This window comes from Astyanax mexicanus, chromosome 8 (genome assembly GCF_023375975.1).
Source record: "Astyanax mexicanus isolate ESR-SI-001 chromosome 8, AstMex3_surface, whole genome shotgun sequence".
NCBI lineage: Eukaryota > Metazoa > Chordata > Actinopteri > Characiformes > Acestrorhamphidae > Astyanax > Astyanax mexicanus.
Genome location: NC_064415.1, coordinates 20,735,928 through 20,761,489, shown reverse-complemented (window position 1 = coordinate 20,761,489; position 25,562 = coordinate 20,735,928). Strand labels below are relative to the sequence as shown.

Here is a 25,562-nt window from a genome sequence, read left to right as displayed (position 1 = left end):
CCGCCAACCGAAAGCCCACACGACCACCCAGGGGAAGAGAGAAAGCAGGAGAGAGAGAGAGAGAGTGCCACCCATAGACAGACGCAGCAGGCCTCAGCTGGAGGGTAAAGATACCCAAGTTGGCCACTGTCAGTTTGTTGTTCTGCATATAATCATCCATGCCTGATGGGTTCCTTTTCATTATGGTCTGTATTTTTATAAGCCTTTTTTAAGTGGGGATTTTGTAATTGTAATTTTAATTAAACTTACCTTCTGATATATTTAAATGTTTTATTCTTACATTTGGATTTTAACAAAGCTTTTATTGTGTTTGAACTTGTAAGGTGGAGATATTTGAGGCTGAAAAATACATTAAAAAATCTTATCTATAAATTTAAATATATTTGACTTAAAACTCAAACTTTGTATGAAATTTGTATAAAAATGTATAGATCAGCATTTTCTTTTAATGTATTTTGTTCACAATTAATTTTTCCAACAAAGAATTTCACCAACTCTTGAGTTCAAATCACAAAAAAATAATTATGAATTACTCCATACAACTGGTCAGCCACCAGTTTAGCACTGTGCAACTGTGTGCCTCCATTAACACACACTTGTCTAAAACAGCATCGAGTTGTTAAGTCATATGAAATAGACTGGTGCTTTATACTATACTATACTTTATGTGCACAAATATAGCTAAAATAAATATATTTATAAATATTTCATGCAATCTATTTCAGATCATTTAACATCTGAACATTGTCTGAGACAATTAATGATTTACAGAAGCTATTACCATTATAACATGTTTGTATAAGCTTCTGTTAATTGTTACCTGCATTAGACTTGTAGCTCCAAGCCTCTTATAGGTCAGTAGATGTTGGCAAAGTGGAATTTTCCAGTTTACTCAGATGAGACACATTTATAAGCAGTGTATGTTCTAGCCTACTGTGACATCTCTTGCATTAACTATGTTTGCCATGCTTAAAGGGGCATTGCACATTTTCCACCATGTAACAAAGTTGCTTTAGTTTCAGTTTTGTCTGACAAATTCAAACACAGTTCATGCTGCTAAACCTTATGTCTTGGTTTCCCAGACAGGGATTAAAACAGGTCTTGGCCCACATATAAGCCACAAGTGTAGATGATACAAATCCCAAATCCCCTTTTCTCTGCAGTAAAATAAGTTATTTACATTTTGAATACTTTGAGGGCTTTAAAGACTCCTATATGACACTTTCAGAAACTGTCGGTTCACTCTCTACTTCACTTAATGATTTAAGATCAGTAATAGGAATCAACCCAAATTCTGCATGATTAAAAATAGACATAAATTGGACAACCGTAATGAAACCAAAGGTTCAGGAAAGCTCCAATTGTATTCATTATATTTTGACAGTTTTCAGATTTACTTTAAAATTGTAAAATATTTTCTATTACTCCTACAATTAGGATTTGTGATAACATTTCTTATCAAACATAAAACCTTTTTATGTAATGCTTAAAAAGATATCCTAAAAATATTGTTGTGTAATCAGGATGACATGTGATGTGACTAAAATGCCTGCCTGTTAAGAGTTTAATCCTAGTCTCCTGGATTATATTTTTATTTAAGGGAAGAATCTCTATTCAGATTACTGTGTAGCATGTTGTATGTTTTTGCAAGGCACTACAACACATCTAAACTCTTGTTTAGTTCCTAGGTTGGGTTTTTTAATCTTTAAGAAAATAGAAAAAGGTGGGAATCTCAAAAAGTTAGCAAACTTGCTAATGGCACGCTTATTGTTAGACCTCTTTGACCTGCCAGAGTCGAGAGGGAAATGAGTCATATGTGTTTAAAAAACTCAACCTTTCATTTTCTTTAGTGCAAGTAAGGAGACCAAGACATATGATTTTCTCTGTATAATGCCTGAAAAAAACAATAAAGAAGACAAAAAAGAGTTTACTGCCTATATAAATCTAAAGCCCTATTCAGAAGGGATTTGTTTAAACTGGGGAGGTGGGGTGAAGTAATCATTATTAGAGTTTCTCAGTAAGTTTAGCCTTATTTAAATATTACATGTCAGTCATTTTTGCGAACTGTGCACATCCACGTCATTAAAGACTCCTTGGTAAAATGAGCCATAAAAATATGTTGAGCCATAAAAATAGGTTATGTTAAATCCAATGCGAATCAACATGTTGGCAAATATTCTGTAATATCCTGAGGTTAAGGAGTTTCCAAAGTACGGAGGTGCTCAAGATGAAGTTTAGATTCACTGATAAGGCCACAGATCAACTCTGTGTTTTCAAATCTCAGACTTTAAAGTCAGACAAAACCCAAATCCATAACAAAGTACAAATACGTTTTTTACTTAAAAAACTTAAGTAGAAATTTTGGTCAACACTTTACTAGAGTAATTATTTGTACTGTTACTCTTTACAGTAAGCTTTACAATCAGTGCAGAGGCATGAGAATAAAACCAAAACAATGATATGACAAAAAACTGGGATTAGACGATGTTCTTGTGCTTACTGTATACACTCCACAATACAATAAACCCTGCAGATCAGAAGGATCCATACAACTGCTGTGGACTGTGTTGCATGCAGACAGCATAACAGCCATTTAAAACCATTGACGTCTACTCAGTGCATGAAATATCGGTTCTCTGCTTGGAAAGACAAAGATTCCATACAATTTGCATGCTAAAGGGGAATGACTCAAAATAATGAAGTGGAACAATGTTTCACGCTGGTTGTGTGTTTGTGTGCATGGTGGCTCACACGCTTGTGTGGTATTTGCACATGAGCCAATCCTTTGAGCCAGCTCAAGGTAAGCCTAGAAATTTGACACTGTGAGTAATTAGGTGGCAGTTTCAGCGCGTACTTGTGTGTATCCACTGTATTATGTATACTTTCCACTGTGCTTCATAAACTACACAGCAGCAGACTGTGACGCTTCAGAGACCACTGACACTGAATTAGTTACTACTAGATGCATTAAAGGCACTTCAATAAAGCACTGTTCAAGCTGCATGAGACAGATCCTTATTAAACGCCAAAGCCCAGAGGTGTATGTGACAGTTATGTAACAGGCATGAGGGCTACATTAAACGGAGATGCATCTATATTAGTGGTGTCAATCAAAAAAAAAATTATCCGATTAATCACAAAAATATTCTGTAAATCGCACTTGTTCTTCTCAAGACAGAAGTTTTTATACTGTATTTTTAAATATAAATAAAAGAATGAATGTAAGAAATGTAAAATGCAGTTATATTAATATTACTGTTGTCAAATAAAATACTAGTATATACTTGTTGTAGGTGTGGAGTTCGAATCTGTGTAATTAACTTGCATTCAAAAAATTATTAACATTGACAGTCCTAGTATATTTACACATTTTCATTATTGCATAACTATGCTTTTAAAGAGCAATGATTGTTGCAGTCCTCCAGGTGTTGGCCCTTGAAGATTGTGAGTTTAATTTCAGGTGGTCTTTGATTGGGCAGGGTGGTCCTCCCTCTCCCCCCATCAATTAGATGCTACCCAAAGCAGAATGCTAGCCTGCACACCTACCAGCATTGGTTGGGTGTAAAGAGACCTACCTAGCTATTGAGTGGGACTTGAGAATAGATATATAAAAGTTATATATCTAATTAAGAGCTCTTGCTTTATGAAATATTCCCCAAGATTAATATTACTATGGCGCTATTATCAAATGAGATAAGATGAGTCATGTTTGTGTAAAATCTTGCCATATTACCAATCACAATTTCTACTTCTTGATTGTAGGGGGGAGCCAAGGAGCAAGAAATGACAATTTTCACATAATGCTGCTCGGATTTTTTATAAATATTATTTTTGGGTTTGGTTTTTATGAAAGAAAATAGACATACAGACTACGCTACACGCTGCTTTTAAAAAAGGGACAAATATATATTTATTTATTTTTGCATAACTAGACATGCTTTTACCCTAAAATCAATAGCTTAAGACCACTGTTGGAAGTACTGGAAGTATATATAAATGAACACAAATAAAAAAGCCAGACAAAGAAACACTAAAACTAAAGGTGTGTAACAACAAAACTAGAGCACCTGGTACCATATGTAACACTATGCACACGTGCCAACACTTGAGAAAGGCAAGACTATAGAAAGGAGAAACGAGAGGAGAATGGAAAGAATGGAGTCAGAACAGGGAAACTGGGTCACTCTGGATTTATTGTGGAAAAAAAAAAACGTACACACAATGCAGATTGATATTAGCTTAAACTCCTGTATCTTGTGACCATGAGTTTAACCACTTTAAATAGGTTTTATATAAAGATTTTACGTAAAGAATTTAATTCAGCTCAATCCGCGTGTAAAAACCCTTCACGTTTTTCATACTTCGTTAATGAGAAATATCTACATCACTGAATTACTGCTGTTCAGCAATAGAAGTGTAAGCTATTGAGCACTCAGGTCTACAGTTTTGTACTACTGCTTTATCAAAGTGTTCATAGATATTGTAACAACCTGCACAGACACATTCTTAACATGTTTCTAACACCAACAAAAGCCAGACACTTTCAAAATGACAAGATAACAACAGGTGTTGCTATGTGTTCCAACCAGGTGTTATTTTGGTTATTGTCTCTTATGAAATGTCTGCAACCATTTTATGACAACTGTTGTCATGCATGTTTGCTTTCTTGCTGATACATAAAGAAATCAAACTTTAATGCAGCTTAAACTTCACAACAATCTAGTGTTGTGCTGTGATATCTTATTTGCAGCTTTATCAGAAACTTCCAATATGTGTCTCTTTAATACAACAGAATAAACTGAAAGGAGAATTTTGACTCCTTACAGGTTTGTTGTTAAAAATATATTATAAAAAAAGTGTCCAATGTAAGCCAAAATAAACAAGAACTTTTAATGTAAAAAAGCAAAAAGGCACCAGAAAAAAAATAAAATATTTCTTCATTGTTTATCTGAATTTCACCCCCCCCCCCCCTCTCAGAAAAGGCACCAGAAAAAATATATATTTCTTCATTGTTTATCTGAATTCCCCCCCCCCCTTCTCCTCTATTCAACCCTCTGACAAGACCTGACATTTCTGAAATCCACCAGGTCAGATAGAGGGGTTGTCACTTGCCTGAAGTGACTATCAGTAACTCTGTTTGTTGCATCTTACCTTTTTATCATCCTACAGCATCTGCACCCCATCTGGACAGCTGGATAGTGAAGCTGGGAAGACAGAGAAAGGGTATCAGTTGTGCACAGGCATCCTTCACAACATATATTCAATAAATAAACAGGCAACAGGCTAAAAAGGCACAGCAAACTATATCGTCACTGCTGAGCAAAAAACACTCTTGTTGCCAAAATGTCAACTTTATGGGAGAGGGACAAAACCTTATTGCATTTACCATATTTTTCACACTATAAGGCACACTTAAAATCCTTTTTTTTTCTCACAAACAATTAAATATATTCTTTATATGTATTAATTTTACCAGTCAGATTGTAAGGAGCAGTAAAGCCACTTCGCTGAAGAACAGCGTTATACAGGAGTTTCAGTCAAGTTTCTCCAGCACCAGGTTGGAGCAGTATTAGCATTAGCCGCTAACCACAGGGCTAGCTCTTTCATCATTCACAGGTGAGTATGTCGGACTGTAGTCTGCGTGTTTACCACGTTAAAACAAGCTACATTGGATAATAAATAAACGAAGGCGATTTACTCACCCAAACAAACAGTTTTCAGGAGACAAATTTATGTAGATTAACATTATACCAGAAAATAGACTTATAGTCGCAAAGTACTGTAAATTACAGTTATTTCGCAGCATTTCTATTAATCTGTTTATCATAAACTTCTCCATAATATGATATATTACTTTAGTATGCAGCAGCAAGGTGAGGATAGTATCTGTGTTCTGGTAGAAGTATCAGCTGGCTTGATAATTTAACGCTCACTGGAGCTGAACCTGATCTCAGTGACTTGCTGTTTACTAAGTAAGCCAAGAGTTCCCTTCAGCCTTACCGCAGCTGAAGAAAGACTGTGGCCACCATTGCGTCAGTGCAAAAACATGCCAAAATAGGAGTATCGTGTCAATCGCACAATCCACACGGCTTCAAGCTAGAAATCAAGAAGGCAGCCCCCAACTAATACGTCTAACCTTCCTATAAGGCTATTTTCAGGACTAAAGAAAAGACTGGGGTGAAAGAAAATATGTCACCATATTGATTTGACGTATGGCTCTGACATATCAAACTGTCAGCTAGCGGTCACGGCTGGAATCTCTCGAGAGGAGCGAGACAAACACGTGTCTGTGACATTCCAGAGCTCCCCACTGCGTCCGGCCCAATTAACAGTGCTATCAATATGGGGTTATTGAGTGAGGATCGGTGCAGATGCTCTGACCTTTCCTCCACCTGCAGGCTTTGCCATTTCTTCTGCTCTTTATGGCCAAATGACTGGTAAATAATTGATGGGGGAGTCTGGGAAAGTGTCTATCTAATAGAGCAAGGGCACACGGCTCTTTTTCCTCCCTAACTTCTTTCCATCCTTCTGATCAACACAGAGAGAAATAGAGAGAGCAATAGAGAGAGAGAGAGAGAGAGAGAGAGAAAGAAGATTACACTCCTAAAAAGGGGTCTTTGAGGGGTTCTTACCAAAAGACAGTGGTTGTTTATATGTAGAACTCTGACTGAACTTAAATAAACTTTTGGTTAAAAAGGAAAAGCATGTGTAGGTGGTGTTACATAAAACATTTTACAACTAAGATTAATACAGCACAAAAAAACGAAATGATATCAGAAGTATTAAATTTCCATTAATAGCTGAAATGTGTTCATTTTAAGTAGTGAAACATATCAGTCCTGCTTAAAACCTTTATAAACATTAGGAAACCTTTAAAAATGCATCACATTTATCACATTTATTGTGATCATTTCTGCCTCTGCAGCGCCCTCACAGGTTCAACTGTGCTATAGGTTGTAGTAGGGGTGTGACGAGATCTCGTGGCACGAGATCTTGCGAGATTAAAACATGACGATATTTCTCGTCAAGCTTTAACCTGTCTCGCGGGAAAAATAGTTTAGTGTGGACTTTTTAAGCGGGATCTGGCAACACAGCAGGAGTGCAAGTCCCGGGGGAGGGGGTGGAGGAGATACGTTCTGTCATTACTAGCCCACCGCGCTCTGCAAAACCAGCAAGCTGATTGGCTGTTTCTCCTGAGAGAAAATTTATTTGGGGCTTTCATTTGGCGCCCCCTTTAGTGCAGCGCCCCTATGCACTTCAAGCATAGTCTTAATATGACTGGTTATGGTTATGCATAGTTAAATTGCAAGAGATTTAGGAGACAAAAACACAAACCATAGTCTTAATATGACTGGTTGTGGTTTGCACTTATTGTTTGCACTATATAAGACCTAGATAAGTTTTATTTTAATTTTTTATTCTTATTGTTATTTCTTAAATGTGTGAGAGAAAACAGTCTGTTAAGTTTGCGTTTTATGATTTTGTCAATTAAAACTCTAGTTTTCAAGCCATTTTTCATTTTTGAAGTTTTCTTTAAAATTTTATTTTTAAATCTCGTCTCGTTCTCGTGAACCCAGTATCGTGTCTCGTCTCGTCTCGTTATATTAGTGTCTCGTCACACCCCTAGGCTGTAGGCGTGGCAGATGTTTCATGGTACTTGCAGGTATGCAGAAACATCACAGTATGCAGATCAATTATCCATAATACCGCCCCCTGCTGACGTCCAACCATCTGTGTCTCACCGCTATTAGATGTAGACTGCTGCTGCTGCTGCAGCTCAGCCAATTATCTCTCCCTCCTGCCCTGCTTCTAAACCCATACATCACCCAGTGTCACTCCCAATCTACACCACCCATTTTTTTTTTAGCCTTTTTCAAATTTGAGCTGAGGGTGTCTGCTAAAATTAGAGGGCATAGTGCCTTTTTAAATATAAAACTACAGGTGCAACTGTACACATGTAACTGCAACTGTGATTTTTGGGAAGGATATACTCTGTTACACACCTATATAACTTGTTTTGCATCGATTGTACCTGATTTAGTTTATTTTTACAGTTCAATTCAGATTTAGGCTTAAATATGAAAAGGAATAAAGGTATATAATACTCAGTTAAGTATGGAATTAACGTGTGAATAAAATATCAAAATAAAAAGCTAAAACTATATAGATATTCCACAAGTCATGTGACAGGAACCAGTATCACGCCATCCTATGACTTTAAGTAAGTAAAGGACCTCCTGCGTTGAATGAGGAACAGAATGTATCCATTCGCATGGACAATTCTAGCCAGATGCCACCATTTAAGATCATTTCCACTCAGTTACATCTATGACGTATTCCCATTACACACACAACACTGTAGATACAGGAATGTTAAAAAACCACACAACTTCAGAAATTTAATATCCTGTCCATCTGACACCCACTAACAGCCTTCGCTTGAACTCACAACTTATACAGGTGTGGGCGTTCCCAAGCTGATACTGCTTAAATACGGCTCTCCCATGACTTTTGTTTAGTACATACTTTTTCACCACAGCCTTAAAATGGATATACTTAAGCAAACAGTGAATAGAGGTGGGTGATAAGGACCCAAACGTATATTCCAAGATTTTCCAATAGACAGAAACTGATATGCCATTATTATTCAACAATATTTAAAACAGCAACAACAATGATAACAACAACAACAACACAATAATCAGTTAAAAAGTAAGTCTACTTGGCACTGAACTGATGTCACATGACCTCACGCAAATTCTTCATGCAAACTGTCATGCTTTGTCAAATGTGAGTTCAGTGTCTAGGTCAAGACAGATACAGGATGACTTCCCAGTACTACACAGACCCTTTCTTGCAATTTAAAGTTTGGGGGGAAATGGCATTCTTTTGCAACTTTACATTAAAGGCTTACTGCAGATTATACATTTTAGTGATTCTATAAGAACTGCTTATCTTTTTAAGCTCATGCATGCTTTTTGTAGTAGGCATTGTGTATGGCTTACTGCTTTTGGGTCTCTCGTGGCCAGTCATTCTGCTATACCGTAACATGGTTAAAAATCTTTCATCCAACACTTATTCAAAATAGATTTCCTCATGGAGAGTAGACTTTAAGACATCTATCTGGCTGTAGTGTGGGTGATCATTACTGAAGTACTGTATTTTTTGCACTTTAAGGCACACTTAAAATTCTGTAATTTTCCCAAAAATCATCAGTGCGCCTGATCTTAGAATTTTTGCCAGTCAGGTTGTAAGGAGCAAAGCCACTCCACTAAAGTACAGCGTTATACAGGAGTTACAGTTTAGTGTCTCCAGCATCGAGACTGGAACAGTATTAGCATTAGCTGCTAACCGCACTAAGTGCTAGCTTTTTTGCTGTTCAGAGGTGAGTATTAATGTCCTGTAGCCTGCTGCTAACCCAGGCTAGCACTGCTGGAGCAGCATTAGCCGCTTCCCACAGCGCTAGCTCTTTCGCCATTCAAAGGTGAGTATATCAGACTGTAGCCTGTGTGTTTACTCTTTAAAAAAGAAAACACAGTGCGAATCGCTAGGTAATATTGCCCAGGCTTACCAGAACACTCCTCAGTGTAGCACTGTCAGGTGGCATTTACTGTTAGCTGCAAATGCTAATGCTGCTGTACCAAGCCTTAGTAGAAATCTTGAAATCAAAGCTTACTGTAAATAAACTGAAGTGCTTTACATACCCAAATAAACAGTTTATGACTTGTTTAAAATGAAAATGTTTTTTTTTAAGAATTACAGATTTGTTTACTTAGCTTAGCTTTACTTAATTTGTTCCTTACTTGTTCCGTACTAGTGTTGCATAATGCGTCTTACATTTTGGGAGGCCTTATGTATGAAAATAGACCAGAAAACGTTTATTGATAGTGTGTCTTATAATCTAGCACTATAACCTAGTGCAAAAAAATACAGTATACTGCAGCAGCTGGGCACATTCTCATCTAGCACCAGGTGCACTGTGCGTTACACAGCTCAGTAAACTGAACTAGAAATCCAACACTTCCTTTCTATATAATCCTGAAGTGCACTTCAAGAGCTTCACAAGCAGTCTTTGAGAATGATAAACCAAGCAGAATATTCTGGGTTTTGTCCAAAAAAAAGAGAGTAAAGACTGTGAGTCAACCAAAACAACAACAGTGAGATCTTGGCAAAATGGCTGCTTTACAGTGGTAGAGGCTAAGCCACAATGAACTGGAACAGCATCATATCCTTCTGCCTTTGAAATTCTATACATAAAAAGACACTGATGGCTCATACAGCACAAAATAAAGGATGACTGACATTGGCGGGTATGATTTCGTGACACAGTGCTGTTGTTGCATTATAATCTGTATACAGTCCCTTTTTTCCCCATCATGCCAAAGGCTTATTTTTGACCTCAGCATCATAATGAAAACAGAACACAAAAGAGAGACAAAAAATGGTTATGTGACTCTAAACTATGCTGAAATACACACCACTACATAGTATGATTACTTTTAAACCTTACATAATAACATTAGAACCAGTGATGGGTAGTAGCTACATCCACTTAGTTACTGTACTCAAATAAAACATTATTAAAATCTAATTTGAGACATTTCTGAACCATTTAACATTTATTTCTCTCATAAGTGTTGTTAATTAATATACTCTTATTGTGAAGTGTTCCCAATATTTTTAATGTATAAATCTGTGATTCCGATATTAGAACTTAGCACAGTAAATTAGGTGTGCTATGTGCTTGTATGCACATAAAAATACAAGTGTTACTATCCATGAAATATATAATAGCCTGAACCTATTGTAATGCCTTGTGCTTGGCAATCCTGTCTCGCCCACACTCAACTCTACCTGCGATCTCCAGCCAATGGAATACGATACCCAGAATCATTACTTGGACACGGAGTGGGAATTTCAACACTGGCATTTATGAGGTTATAAAGATGCGAGTATTGTCTGCATTGAATAATGAATTGCAGGATTTTGCAGCAACTTACACATAATGAATCACATGATCTGATCAGCTCTCAGAAACAGCAAAATTATCTGCCAATCACTGCTTGAATATGTGGGCTGAAATTTAGACAGTACCGATACTTGGCAGTATCCTTAATCCTTCTGTGTCTAGTACTTTTATTTAAATCATGTTTTTAAATAGATTAATACTTTTCTTCATACTTAAGTATAAGTTAAGTACGGCTACTGTGTTGAACTTTAATCACCTTTGGTTAAATAAAAACATTTTATCCAGCTTTAATGATAACCCAATGGAAACTATCTGTCCAGTAGACCCGACTATCTGTGTTTTAGAAAGGCTTCAGGTATCTTCGGATTGCATCATCTTCTCTACTTCTATAACCAGAGGATTGAGACAGATTAGGAGATTACATATAAAAAGATCAAGGATTTCACAGCATTTCCAAGGCCCCTGTGGAAATTGAAATGCTCCATCTTGGAAAAAGGCGCGAGGTGAAAGAGAGAGATTGCTCAAGATTGCCAGCTCAAAGTGTGGCAGATTGAAATGTGGAGCCTATAGCATTGGCAGTCATTTCTCCATTGGAATTAATGGGTAGGTGGAATTTCTCATTTCGGCACAAGGCATGGCCTCCAGCTCTGTGTTTTAGATGGCTTACAGAGAGAGATGAATGCTTTATATCCTGCTGGAGAATGAAGGGGGATTTACCTTAAGCCTTACTCTCTTCTTGGGGAATTTCAATCTCTTACACACATGCACATGTGATATGGATAAGCATGCTTACAAATTTAATATGACTTTTAACACTTTTGCTGCTTAGACTGTTATGTGTTACAGCGAGTGAACACCTGTGACACTACAGCAGTTCATTTACATAAATGTCCTAAAATGTTTATGGTTCAGATATATAGTTTTGAAAAAAAAAAAAAAAATGGTAGAAAACAAATTGTTTTATGTGTGCATCGAGGATATGTCACAGAAGGCATTAGCAGTGGGCAGTTATGATTGTAACCAGCAACATCTGGCCATGCAAACAGGTAAGGTCAGGTTATTGTTGGACAAAGTCACAGGACATGATTCTAGTCCCATGTTCCCTGAAATGCTTCTTTAAAGAACTAACTACTAATCTACTCGTTGGAAATGGCAGGTACAGCTTTGTGGATAACACCACTACCTTCTATGTGGCAGACCAGGATGCGATTCCACCCTAGGCAAGCACACATAGTAACATTCCTAATGCTCACCTGTTCACCCGTAACTGTGATTACACAATCAGTTCTTTTTGATAAGAACTGAAACACCTGCAGGAATCTTTTCCTGATAATAGTTATATGCTAATGCACGAGAACAGCTCTCTGTGTGCCCTCTGGCAGAACTGGTTACATCTGTGTTGATTCAGTGGTAGCTGTTTGTTTAATGTCATATGCAATTTTTGTCAGATATTATTGTGAAATTCATTAAGGTAGCCATTAACGTAGCCATTAACACTGATAAAATATATATATATTTTTTATAGAGATTTTTATAGAGCCTTTTCTCTGCTTTTAAAGTGTATTTCCAGTCATTTTGGAGTGATTTTTTACAGTGACATTTTAGAGAGACCTACTGACCTAAATTTTTACAGTAAAACACCGTCTTGGGCACCAGGCAATGTACCTGTAACAATTTTCTGCAATGGCCTTCAGTTATCTGTGAGCAGTCTTTCATGTCCTGTTCATGAGCTGACGTCTGTTCTTATCTATGCTTTATGTAACAGTGGATTCTACAGAGAATTAACTACAAGTAGAGTTATTTGTTGGTTGATTCGATGAACAATAACTGACTTCTAATTTAATGACACATTTCAAAAGGAATATCAAATGTACAGTCACATACTATAAAAATATGCTAACAGCTCAAGGGATTAGGAGTGTTAAGGGGGCCCTTAAATGTTAAACTGTATTTATCTTGGCATAGTTGAATAATGAGATTACTGAACCTTAAACACTGAGGGTTAAAATCCATAAAACCCACAATTAAAGTTTTAATATATATATATATTTTAACTATACTTGGCTACTTCATTATTCTTTGCAGTTTTTCGAAAATTATTTCATTTTGAGTTTTGTGTTTTTGTGGATTTCCTGTGGATTTTGCAGCTAAAGATTTTTGCTTCTTAAATCTCCCGTTTGCTTCTGTTTCAGTTTTTTTGCTTCTGAGTTTTGGCACAGTTTTCACGGGTGGGCGGGGCTTAAAAGAAGGCTCACTGACTAGGTAACTAGCATACTTAAGCATTAGTATTCAGCACACCTCGCTAATAAGTTGTTTAATGAAGAGAAACACTTACTTAGAGAAGGACTATAACATTAAACATAAGGTTTGTATGAAATTTAACTGGAAAAGTATCAGCTGCTGCTGTTGTGCATATTTGCTATTCGCTCCGCCAGATTTGAAAGAACCGTGAAGCCAATGGGGTGGGCGAGGCAGGTCTCAGATGAGGGTTAAGGGTACCCCTCAGTCCAAAACCAGCTGACCAATGAGATTCAAGGGGAACGTCTTCTTAAAAGTTCCGCCCACCCGTGGAAATAGTGCCAAAACTCGCCAAAAACTCAGCAAAAAAATGAAGCAGAAGCAAACGAGAGCTTCCTGAAGCAAAAGTCTTCATCAGCAAATTCCACAAAAATCCACAGAAAATCTGAAAACTGGCAAAATCCATCCTGAAATTATTTTCAAATAACTAAGAAGAATAATAAAGTAACCAAGTATATTTAAAATATATATATTTATTAATATCACTTTTGAATTTGCAACATACACTTTTTAAATTTGATTTAATTTTTTTTTTTGCGTAAAACTTTTGCCACAAAATCATTTCATATGTCCTCCTTTACAAAAAAACATACAAAACTGCTACAAAGTAAATTTGCCAGTGTTAGATCAACACGTAATGCTAAATTAACACTGTGAGTGTTAGGTCTTTACACTATTAGCATTAATTCAACAACACACCACCACCAGACGCTAGTTAAATGCTAAACAGGCCTCATGACCCAATTTTTCTGGGCTGGTGTCTGCAGAAGGTTAGCTCAAATGCATTTTACAGAGTGAATGCTGTGAAGTAAACAAGGATATTTGCTAAGCAAAAAACCTAGGCTGAAGCTCTTCAATGTTTACTCACCTTAAAACAAAGTGTACTATCTAAGCCTCCTACCTACATGCAGCTTAACACACATCAGAAGGAGTAGCACTGGATTATTTTTTTCATTTATTCAGACCCAAGAAAGCAAAACCTGGGGAAGCAAGTGGGGATAAGGCTAAAAGCTAATCAGTCTACAGTCTTTTTAGCTTAGTAACTAAGAGGACAGTAGCACTATCCATTAGGAGTAAGGAGTAATGCTGCATAATGAGTTCCAAATAAGAAATAGGCTATCAATTGGAATGTGTCACAATCACAATCACTACTAGAAAATTCAGAAAGCCTCACTATCCTCAAGTTATGATTAAATTAAATAACTCTAAATCAGCCATACATATAGTCCTGTCCAACGTCTTTGTTTGGAAATGTTTCTATGAAGATTGGATGCAAGAAATACAGCATAATATTTTGTTATCAGCTGGTATCGCTAACAATGCTATCCTAAGGCAATGCTTAATCTAGGTAATCTCCAAAGTCTTTAGCAAAGATTTTTTTTTATATTTTTGAATAGTGTACAGTTAGGGCTGGGCGATATGGAAAAAAATCTTATTACGATATAGTTTTTCATATCAGCCGATATCGATATGTATCACGATATAAATCAAATCACTTTCTGTTACACTTAAAGGTTTCTATTTTTACTCAGAAGTGACAGAATAAGGGAGTTATGGACAAAATCACTAGCAGGCTCAGAGCCTTGTGGACAGACACTAGGATGTTAACATCTTGCCAGGTGGGTACAGCTTTTAAATTAATTTTAAAAAGGGGACAAATATATAAACTAAAAAATATGTAAGACCCTTTACATTATATGTCTGTTTAATTTAAATTGCAATAACACTTTATTTATTTTTATAAAATTATATTTAATCAAAAGATCATTCCCCTCCCTGAATGCAGGCAACTACATAAAGCAAAATACAAGAGTATATCACAGTGTTCATTTTGACAGGTGATTTTGATACAGTCTTAGTCTTTTCACTAAAATGTATAATAGTTTTAGTTACATTTCAGTCTATCGGATATTATTAGTTTTAGTCAGATTTCAGTCTAGTTTAATTTTGGTCATATAAAAAGTATGTATTACATATGTTTTACTGTTTTTCTATTTTCTATTTGTTGTAATTTTAGATAATTTACTGCTTATGTTTTTTTTTAAATAAGAGCCTTTAGTTTTTTTTTCATTTAAATTAAGCTAACATTTAAATATTTAAAAAAAAAGTGGCCTATAATGGAGGTGGGAGGAATAAAGTCAAGTTTCTGAAATGATCCACTTCTACTGCAGTACAGATTTATACTAACATTACTGGCTTTCAGTAGACTAGACTTACATTACTTAAGTGTATTTAAAACTCCAGTTCAGTAACAGCAATGTTTAGCTCAGTTCAAATACAGCTAGACAGATTATATAATCTTCTGTATTTAGTAAAATATCCAGCATAACAGACTCTCTATCTGTTAAAAACTATAAAACACAAAGACAGAGGAGAATGCTGCCCTCAGGGTTTTCTAACAGAAACAGTGAGAGTTAGGAAAAAAGATGGAAAGTGCTTCCTTTCTGTGTGTTTATATACTAACCCCTCACTCGTGCTGAAGTTAACCTTAATTTACACGAAACGTGGATTAACACGGCTAACGTGCGTTACCCATTAGTTTATTAGAATGTAAAAAGCAGTGAAAGCATCTTAGCTAATGATGACAGATTGCACAGATCCCTTTTACACCTAAACATCGCTAACTTTAAACTGGAGACAAGCTAATCTAACTAGCAGCAAACAGAGCAGCGTTTACCTGCCTTCAGAAATCTGAACAAGCTCACCTCTCTAAATATCTTGGAGACGCATGCCTCATATTTAAAAGGTGAGTTTTCCAGTGTAGCGCCGCTGAATAGTATAAATGAAGTTTATCCAGTAAATGGGAGAGAAGGAGCCGCTATGTGAGGAGTTCAGAGTGGAGGGGCTCGGGGGGTGGGGCGGAGGGGGATGGTGGAGAGGGGAGGGGAGGGGTTGTACTGGGCTGAGCAGCAGTTCAGCGTGCTGCCTGATCTCGTGCTGCGCCTTTTCACAACGCTACTTAAACGGGAAATAGAAAATTTAGTTTATCGAATTTCTCGCCCCGACTTATCGCGATATATAGTTTCCTCGATAACTATCGATATCGTTTTATCGCCCAGCACTATGTACAGTTATTGGAATGCTTCACTGGCACAAATTTATGTCATTCTCAGCTCTGACATCCAACTTGCGAAATGGAAAAAATGCAGCATAATAACAGTGTTACAGTGTAAAAAACCTTTCTGAGCACTCACTTAAAATGAAAATAAGCATGTTTCACTTTGATGAAGCACATTTTTTGGCACTTTTATAAGAACTGTGCCTTTGTGTGAGAAGACACATTAAGCAAGCCATCGGATTCTCGTTCAAAATAAGTTGTAATATTGTAATAGAGCTTAACTGTAACATAAAACACATTTCTCATATTGCCGCAACTAATGATTATTTTGGAAGTCAACTAATCTGACTTTTTTACTTTTTAGATTAGTTGATTAGTCAATGATTAATTCTGCCATGCCCTCTATTTCTATCTCTGCTTCCTGTGGGTACTAGTTCCTAGCTCCTAGCTTTGTGTAGTGATTCAAAACATCAAAAAATGCCCAGAAAACACTTAAATGTTCGGATATATAATAAAAAAAAAACTTGTGTCTGTCACATTTGGTGATCAAGTTGAGCATGAACTGAGAGAGAGAGCAGTCCTTAAGGACAATTTATAGTTGTGCATTGAACCTACACAGTGGCATACATGATCCCTGCGTGTAGCCGTGTACACTACAATGTAGTCCTGATGGCCACCTCCCCAGAAATGTAACTGTAAGCATCACGAAACACAGACAGAAGCAGATGTGATTGGTCCACCGAGTTGGTTCGCATGATAGACTGTGTATAGCTGGACAGAGCATCGTCTCTCAAAAGTGAAGCCACCCCAGGTCGGGCGCCCCCTGCTGTTCGGTTTCAGAAAGCTGTGTAACCCCACCCATCCCCATAGGTTTTAATGGCAAAACAGACAACATTCAATCATGTTTTTTTCTAATATACTTTAATTCTACCTCCTTTATTTAAATGCAACAGCTAGTGTAACCTCTGCTTATATTGTCATTTTTTTATATCCCCACAGAATTCGTTTTTTTAAAACGTTATTCAGCACTATTTAAAAAGGTATGGTTATTGTAAAAGGGCTGGTTATGGGCGGGACCAATAACAGACTGTCAGCTCCGCTCCTCTTTCTCCCTCCTCTGGTCTCTACTGCACAGACTCGGGTATCAGGATAGGCAACATGGCGGAAGATTTTGGCTTCATTTACATTAAATGAATGGGAACGGCGACACGGCGTCCATCTTTTTTTGCAGTCTCTGATTCCCATTTTTTTGTTTTTGTATAAACCAGCCTTTAAACCTCCTCCACCGTCTTTCTGTCCCCTATACATTGTGTAGTGCAGTTACGGTTAGTCGACACTGAAATTTTTTGCTTGTATTGACTAACCGTTGCAGCCCTATTCAATCGAACAGAGTAGATTCAGCCTTTAGAGACATTAGTCTCTAAACATTAACATTGAAAGCAATTTTTAGTCTCTAAACATTAACATAGAATGCAATTTACATCAACATATTTATATTTTTTCTGTGTTAATTCTACTGTGTGGCTGTGGGAGAACTGTGAGAGGTCTTTAAAAGAGACCCAAACTGAAGTGTTGCACTGTAGATTGATAAAATCTGTTTCAAGGTTAAAAGCTCTTTTCAAAAGTCATTCATGTGTGTGAACACATACTGTTCAGGGACATCCGATTCATCTAACAGGTGAACAAACTGGTCTGACGTGTCTCTCTTTTCAGGTCCCTTAGTGTCTATTAGCTTTTCTTCTTCCTCCCACTCAGCCCATCTCCCCTCAGTCTAATTCTCTCTCTCTCTCATCACTTTCTCCTACTGTAGGTGTGTGTGTGTGTGTGCATGCGGCTCTTTCTTATTCAGTGTTATTCTTAAGTGAGGAATGGTGTGTATGTCATGGCCACTTATTGACATGTTCAGGCTTTATGCAGCACAGAGTGTACAAGACAGGTAAGGTAAGTGTGTTGCCCAGGAGTTTGTTGCTAAGGCCTTGTTTCATGACGACCGAGCCATACACAGAAAGCCCTCTGGAGAGGGTCCACATCACTTAATTGGCTGCTAAACACAGAAAACAAAAGAGGCTCATCAGCACTGCTTCCTTTATGCACCAGCTCAGTTGATACACAAAAGGGATCGCTGTCCTTAACTGTCAAACTCGAAGCTGTTGTGGTGTAACCTGGGCTGTGTGAGTCACAACACAGTGTACAATAATATACACTAGTGTAGGGGGTGGGTGATATGGCCCTAAAATAATATCACGATCCTACAGGGTATGATATTATTGACAGTATGACAATATGTTTTATTTAGTATAAATATAAAGGTTTTAATAAGTCAATCTATAAAGTTTTGTCTATTTCTTAAATAGTGAGTTATCATGGCACTGATATTGTATAGAATAAAGTAATGTAACAACAAAAATCGACCACAAAAGTAAAGTGCAGCATATGTAGTGCATTCGTTTAAACTGTAAACAAAAGTAAATATCAAATCTATCCATCTATCTGTCTGTCTGTCTATCTATCTATATAGATAGATAGATATATAGACAGACTGACGGACAGACAGATAGATAGATAGATCAAAAAATATAAAATCCTGCTTTCAAGAATTTCACAATATCACAATATGCATTTTTTTTATTGTGTCAAATACAATGCCTATATTATTGTGTTCAATATAGGGCCACCCCTAATACAGTGCACTATTTACCAATTAATTAAAGGCATTTATGTCCAGGTGAGTTTGACACTGGGTCTAAATGTAGTTTATTTTCTGTTGCATTAGCCAATTTTTTTAGGCTCTGGTATATGATTACTTAACAGACTTTGGCTGCACAATATTGTTAAAAACTGACATATTGCTATCTTTATTCTGTGATATATATTGCAATATATTAAAAAAAAATTATAATACTTTCACCAGATTTTACCTGGGGGTCAATGATTCAACATGTCATGCTAATGTGCTCCCTGTATAAATAAATCAAGGCAAAAATATATATATATATTAAAAATATATTTACATACACCCAACATACCTGAATCATTTAGCCATGCTCCAAACACTCGAAAGCAGCTGATAACACTAGAACAGACTTAAAGAACTGGTCTACAAACATGGCAGGGCACTTTAAGAGGACATGGGAGGCAAATATCTCCAGTTTTACACAATCAAACACACACGCACGCACTTCTGTGATACTGACATCACAGTGATGACTTTTTGCAACTTTGTCCCTTTGTAAAGAGGGCCGAAGCAAATCAGATAAGCAGTCATTCAAACATTCAAAAGTTGCGTTTTTTCTACACTTTGGTTTATGGGCAGTATTCAGCAAAAACTGTGTTAAAGTTTACATTAAAACAAAATTAAAGACCCTCTCAGACTCGACAAGCTGCAATAATGCTAGAACTGACACCTTGACTCTCACTTAACTCTCTCACACTCACACAAACACACACACACACACACACACACACACACATTTATACATACACCCAACATGACCTGACTGATGTTTTGAGAAGCTCTGACTAAGTCATCTAATCGTTACAGTTGGGCTCTTTTAAAAGTGGATATTTAGATATTTATGTTTACTAATAGCTTCATCTTTAAACAAATTGCTGTTCACTTGGTAATCCTTTGACATATATCACTGTAGATTAAGACGATTAATGTTTTCACTTCATCTGTCATTGGTGCTAATTTTATGGCTGTTCTTTGTATACATTAATTAGTAACTAGCATTAAGTATTCAGTAACTACTATAGAACTAATATGTGACTTAATATGAGGGTAAGAAACGTACAAGTCTTTAGGGTTTAACCATGATCAAGCGCGACCAGCAGAGCCATTCTGTAACTTTTTTGTTTAGGCACAATTTTGTCTACAAGTGTGTCCTCAGCTCTCTGTCAGCATTGCTGATTGGCATGGCTTTGAGGTAGCAAGTGAGGCAGCGGGCGTGGCTAAAAAGTCTACGTACACATCATTCATCAAACATGAAAGTCTCTGTACCGGCTGTACGTAATTTCATGTAATCAGTAAGCATTAATCCAACTTCCTTGTTTGAGCTTCGCCTTGGGGCTAAACATTGACTGGTTCACTCAAACTAACTCCAAAGTAGAATTTGCTGTGTGGAACTACATTTCCATCTGTATTTGCATGCTGCTTGTAGGAGGCTTATTGGCACATTTTAACAACATACACTTAGGAAGATCTTATCTAGTGCAAACCTTTTTGTAAACAAGGAGAACGTTAGAACAACATAGTGAAAAGGGGAACTGATCTCCAGTGGCAGGATATTGTGAGAGTGGGAAGGTTATAAAATGGACGTTATAAGAAGACATGTGGGGATGATGTCGTACTCTGGGATGTCGTTCTATTAAGCTACTACCTGTAGTGGGGATACTTTATATAAATAAATAAATAAATTAATTAATAAATACATAAGGAAAAACTCTTAAGCTCCAAATAGTACATGCCACTCTAAATTTATATTTGATAAAATGTATGCTGGTAACAAAGTTCCTTTTCCTGGAAAGCATGTATAGTGGTGAGTTTATCACCTATCAGTGTATAATATGAAGGCTTCAATCAAACATGCAAGATAAATATACAGTCTCCTCTGAAAGAATGGGATATCAAGGCCAGTTCTATTGTTTTACCTAACATTAAAGGGCTGAGTTGTAAATTAAAACAAGAGCATGTGATAGTGTATATAAGAAGAATATGATCAGAATGTCAGTTTTTCTTTCCTTATATGTACTTTTATTTATGTTAAATGACCTATACACCTATTTTTTTTCAAGCAAGCAAAAAAAGTAGAACAAGTGGAATGTGACAGAATAAAAAGGCGGTTGAACTGCCAAAGAGTGCAGAAAAATCATGGAGCCTTAGATGCCCATGACCCTGTCACCAGGTCACAAATTGTTGTTTAATGGACCACTTTTGGTAGGTTCTGACCACTGCGTACCAGAAACACCCCACAAGAACTGAGTGATGTTTTGGAGAAGCTCTGGCTGAGTCCTCAAGCTCTGGTGAAAGTGGGTCAAATCTTTGTGTCTGCCTAATTTTTTTCTACTTTTAACACAACAGCTTAACAATATGACTGCTCACTTGCTGTTAGACGATATATGGATGATACAGATATATGGTGACAGATATTTGAACAGGCCCCTATACAGCTTTCCACCATTATTCTTTAAATTAGAGTTCAATCACTGGATAGAGTTCAATCACTGGATTTCTCCATAATTAAAAGCCATCTGTGTATTCTTGGGTCATATTTCATCACCAGCCACACTTACCTACCTTGTTTTGGTTATAAAGCAGACTTTACAACTTTGTCATCAAGCTCTGGTGAAAGTGGTTCAAATCCTTTTTTTCTACTTTTAACACAACAGCTTTAAAATATTACTGTTCCCTAGCTGATAGATGATATATGGATGATACAGATATATGGTGTGGTATATTATATAATCAGATTCAGAATTACATCAGTATTGGATGATAACTGCTTTCTTTTTTTTAATGTGGACAATATTTCAAACCAATATATGCTGATATTGATATTTATTGTGTGCTGTAAAAATGTATGCTGGGCTGGCTCTACTTTTGGCACTGATTTAAATTTCACTTGACCTTTTGTTTTATTTACCATGATATTTTTTTTAAAAAAGCTTTAAGGTTTAAAGCTGTGACAGGTCTAAGTAAGCTAAATAAATGTGAAAACAAAAAATGATAATTTTTGAGAATTTTGTGACTTGCAAAGTAAAAACATGTATTTTGGGATTAAAGTTCAATGCTTTGTGATGTGTATTATTCTCTTTCTTTATGAAGTACTCTCACTCCATTCAGGACAAGCATGCTTATACAAGCATTTGCTTTTGTGTTGAAAAAAATGGAGAAACTTTTTGTTGTTAAAATGTCCAGATAATTGCGAACAGCCCATAAATTGATAAAAAATGAAAGTTTTCTAAGTGACTAAGTTAACCACTACACCTTAACCCAGCTCTGCATATATTTTACCTCTGGAGGAGGACACAGGTCAATTTTCACACTTTACACAATTAAGATTTTTTTACACAATGAAGTATTTTACATAACATTACATAATAAAACGTGCCATATTATGTTGTTTATAAAACATGTATATTTAAATATCAGGCCTTCACATTTCAATACTTCCAATACTGCAGAAAATTGCACCTTTTGTGTTGGGTGATACAAAGTGATACACAATCTTATGAAATTCAATTCAGAAGCAGTAGCTGGGGGGATGTTTAAGGCCTTTTAGGCTGATGTCTTTTGTCTGAGATCTGAGACATGACAGGGTTTTTTCTTGAGACCTGAAGCCATTTTGTCTGAAGTTTGAAAGCTGATGCTGTGATCTGAGGATGTCCTAAAAGGTGCAATGTAACACAGGCATTACACCGTATCTGCTTTCTGCAATGACACACAGTGCCCTATACCAAATACCCTGAGTATGTTCCACATAAGTAGCTCAACAATCAAATAAATGGTAGATCAAATAATAGTTACTACTTAATACTAGTAAATTGCTTTTGTTTGCATAAAACAAATTAATAATTCTAAATAATTTAACACAACAGTATAGTCTACTGTCAAAAAACATTTAATAATTAAATAATTAATAAAAATATGGTGATTTTGCACCACCCAGCACATGACTTTGATGCAAACGTCCTCTTCCACGAACACTACACGGTCTACTGGGTTCTGCACAGCACCCTAGTGACCACACCTTAGTATCTACAACACTGTAAACATAGTCTTCTACAGTAAACATGCAGGCAAACTGCATTTACCTGCTCAAACTATCACAGGAACACCAAATTCACACGTACCACAGGCCCCTATACAGCTTTCCACCATTATTCTTTAAATTAGAGTTCAATCACTGGAAGCGTTTCTCAATAATTAAAAGCCATCTGTGTATTCTTGGGTCATATTTCATCACCAGCCACACTTACCTACCTTGTTTTGGTTATAAAGCAGACTTTACAACTTTATCATTGAGAAAATATTCAAGAAGTCTGAGGCAACAATATCTCAAAATCTAGCTCTGAAATTTCTCTCAGGTGTGTCCAAGACTTCACTTTTGTCAAACTAGCACCAAGGTGACCCTGAAGGGCCGACTCTGGGTGTAAACTATGGCAAATATAACAAAAATAAATAAATACATAATAACAAAAATTATGTCAGTTTTCAAAAAACTTTTTGATGACCATCAACACACTGGTTACTTTCTTAACTAACTCAAATTAGTTAGCTCTAGCTATAACTACCCAGTCCTTCGTTATAGATTAAACAGCCATCTACATCAGCCATTTAGCTTAAACATATGTTAAACTTACTGTAATGACAACTGGCTAGAAAAAATAAGAGATTGGTGATACAATATGTATCATGACTTACAATACTTACATTTCAATATGGATACAATTCGGAGGCGGTATACTGTGATACTATGAGCAAGGTGATATATTGTGATTTTTAAATCAAACTTTAGAAAAAAAAAAACACAAGCCATCAAACCAAGCTGAACTGTTTGAATTTTTTGCACCAGGAGTGGCATAAAGTTATCCAAAAGCAGTGTGTAAGACTGGTGGAGGAGAACATGCCAAGATGCATAAAAAACTGTGATTAAAAACCAGGGTTATTCCACCAAATATTGATTTCTGAACTCTTTTAAAATGTTATAAATATGAACTTTTTTTATCTTGCATTTTTTTAGGTCTGAAAGCTCTGCCATTTCTTATTTTCTGCAAATAAATGATCCAAATGACAATGTTTGGGAATTTGGGAGAAATGTTGTCCGATGAACAACGTTGTTCATTTTATTCAAACATATACCTAAAAATAGCAAAATCAGAGAAACTGATTCAGAAACTAAAGTTTATATATAGAGGTAATATAAATAGTCAGAATGGTTTTATAGATCTGTAGATGTGATATTTTTACTAGTAGTAGCTGATTTCTGAAATGAAAAAAACAACTAGTAAAAACAAGCAGCATTAAGGATATTTGTAATTTAAGGGTTTTTTCTAGTAGATATTTAGTTATTTAGGACATTTCTGGCTGAACATTAGTTGTACAGTGAGATACCGTGGGTATTTAAGCAGCAGGTGGGAAGAAGAAGAAGAAGAATATCTGGGGTAGTAGCTCCACTCCAAAGTTCAGCCCGCAGACCCCTACCTAAAGCAGCCAGCCTACCTGTTACAGGGCTGAAGGTGTGTCCAGCGTTTTCACGGATAACCCCGCGCGCTCATGGACGTCTCCTCCTCTCAAAGTGAACTCAAATCTCCTGAAGTGAACCAAGAAGCCACAAAGACTCGAAGAAGTCCAGAGACTTCTCCCGGAGTTTAGGAGCATCGCGGTGTCTGAGTGTCCTCCTCTCACGCGGGGTTCTCCCGCTGTGTTAGCTCCGTGAGTCTCTCCCGTGAAGCAGGAGGAGGAGGAGGTGGAGGAGGAGGGGGGAAGGTCCCGGGTGACTCCGGTCTCCCATGTCTCTCCTCGACGCGTCTCTATTTGAATTTCAGATCTGAGTGCTATCCAAAACCACGGGCCCTCAGCGGGCTTACTTTCCGTTCCCACCTGTTTTCTGACCAAGCCCCGCTCTACTCCACGCCCCGCCCACTCACTACCAGTGAGTATCCTTTACAGGCCAATCCGAGCGCAGGTGTAGCCCCACTACCATCCAATCCCAGCGCCAGTCCCTGCACACGTGGGCGGGGTTTGTCTGAATACGGGTGGGGAGAGAACTTGCGCCCTTGAGCGGAAAGGTTTCGCACGGCACGTTAGAGACGGCTCAGGTCACCCAGGTTCAGAGGGAGTGTTTACAGAGGAGGCCGCAGACTTATTTAACTAGACTCAGGGACTCAGAGCCTAGACACGTGTAGACCAGGCTTTTATTCAACATTCTACACTGTAGATACCAGTTCAGAATACCATATAACTGGTAGACTAGTTAGGTAACGTAGGAGTAGTGGTGGGCGATATGGCCCTAAAATAATATCATGATATTTCATGGTATTATCGCAATAACGGTACTCTTGGCGATATGACAAAAAAAATACACTACTGCAACAAATCAAAACTCTCACCTCTAGCTGATATATTTAAAAAAATACAAGAATTTTAGCAGATTTGTAACAGAAGTCAATGATTCAGAATGTCATGATACTAATTATAATAATGCACTCCAAATATCTCCATATATCCAGGATTAA

The 25,562-nt window shown here is 36.9% G+C and overlaps 1 protein-coding gene across 1 annotated transcript in view; it reads right to left on the bottom strand.

The window, feature by feature from the left end:
- The window catches only part of zgc:194930 (uncharacterized protein LOC557813 homolog), a 32,012-nt gene extending 7,106 nt beyond the window's left edge, over positions 1-24,906 (bottom strand). The window contains exons 1-2 of the mRNA XM_007242046.4: positions 24,547-24,906; positions 5,152-5,204 (exon numbers count right to left, since the gene is read on the bottom strand). Coding sequence (XP_007242108.1) covers positions 5,152-5,183 — 32 coding nt within the window. The 5' untranslated portion in view covers positions 5,184-5,204; positions 24,547-24,906. The remainder of the gene's footprint in view (positions 1-5,151; positions 5,205-24,546) is intronic.
- Between the last annotated feature and the right edge of the window lie 656 nt (positions 24,907-25,562).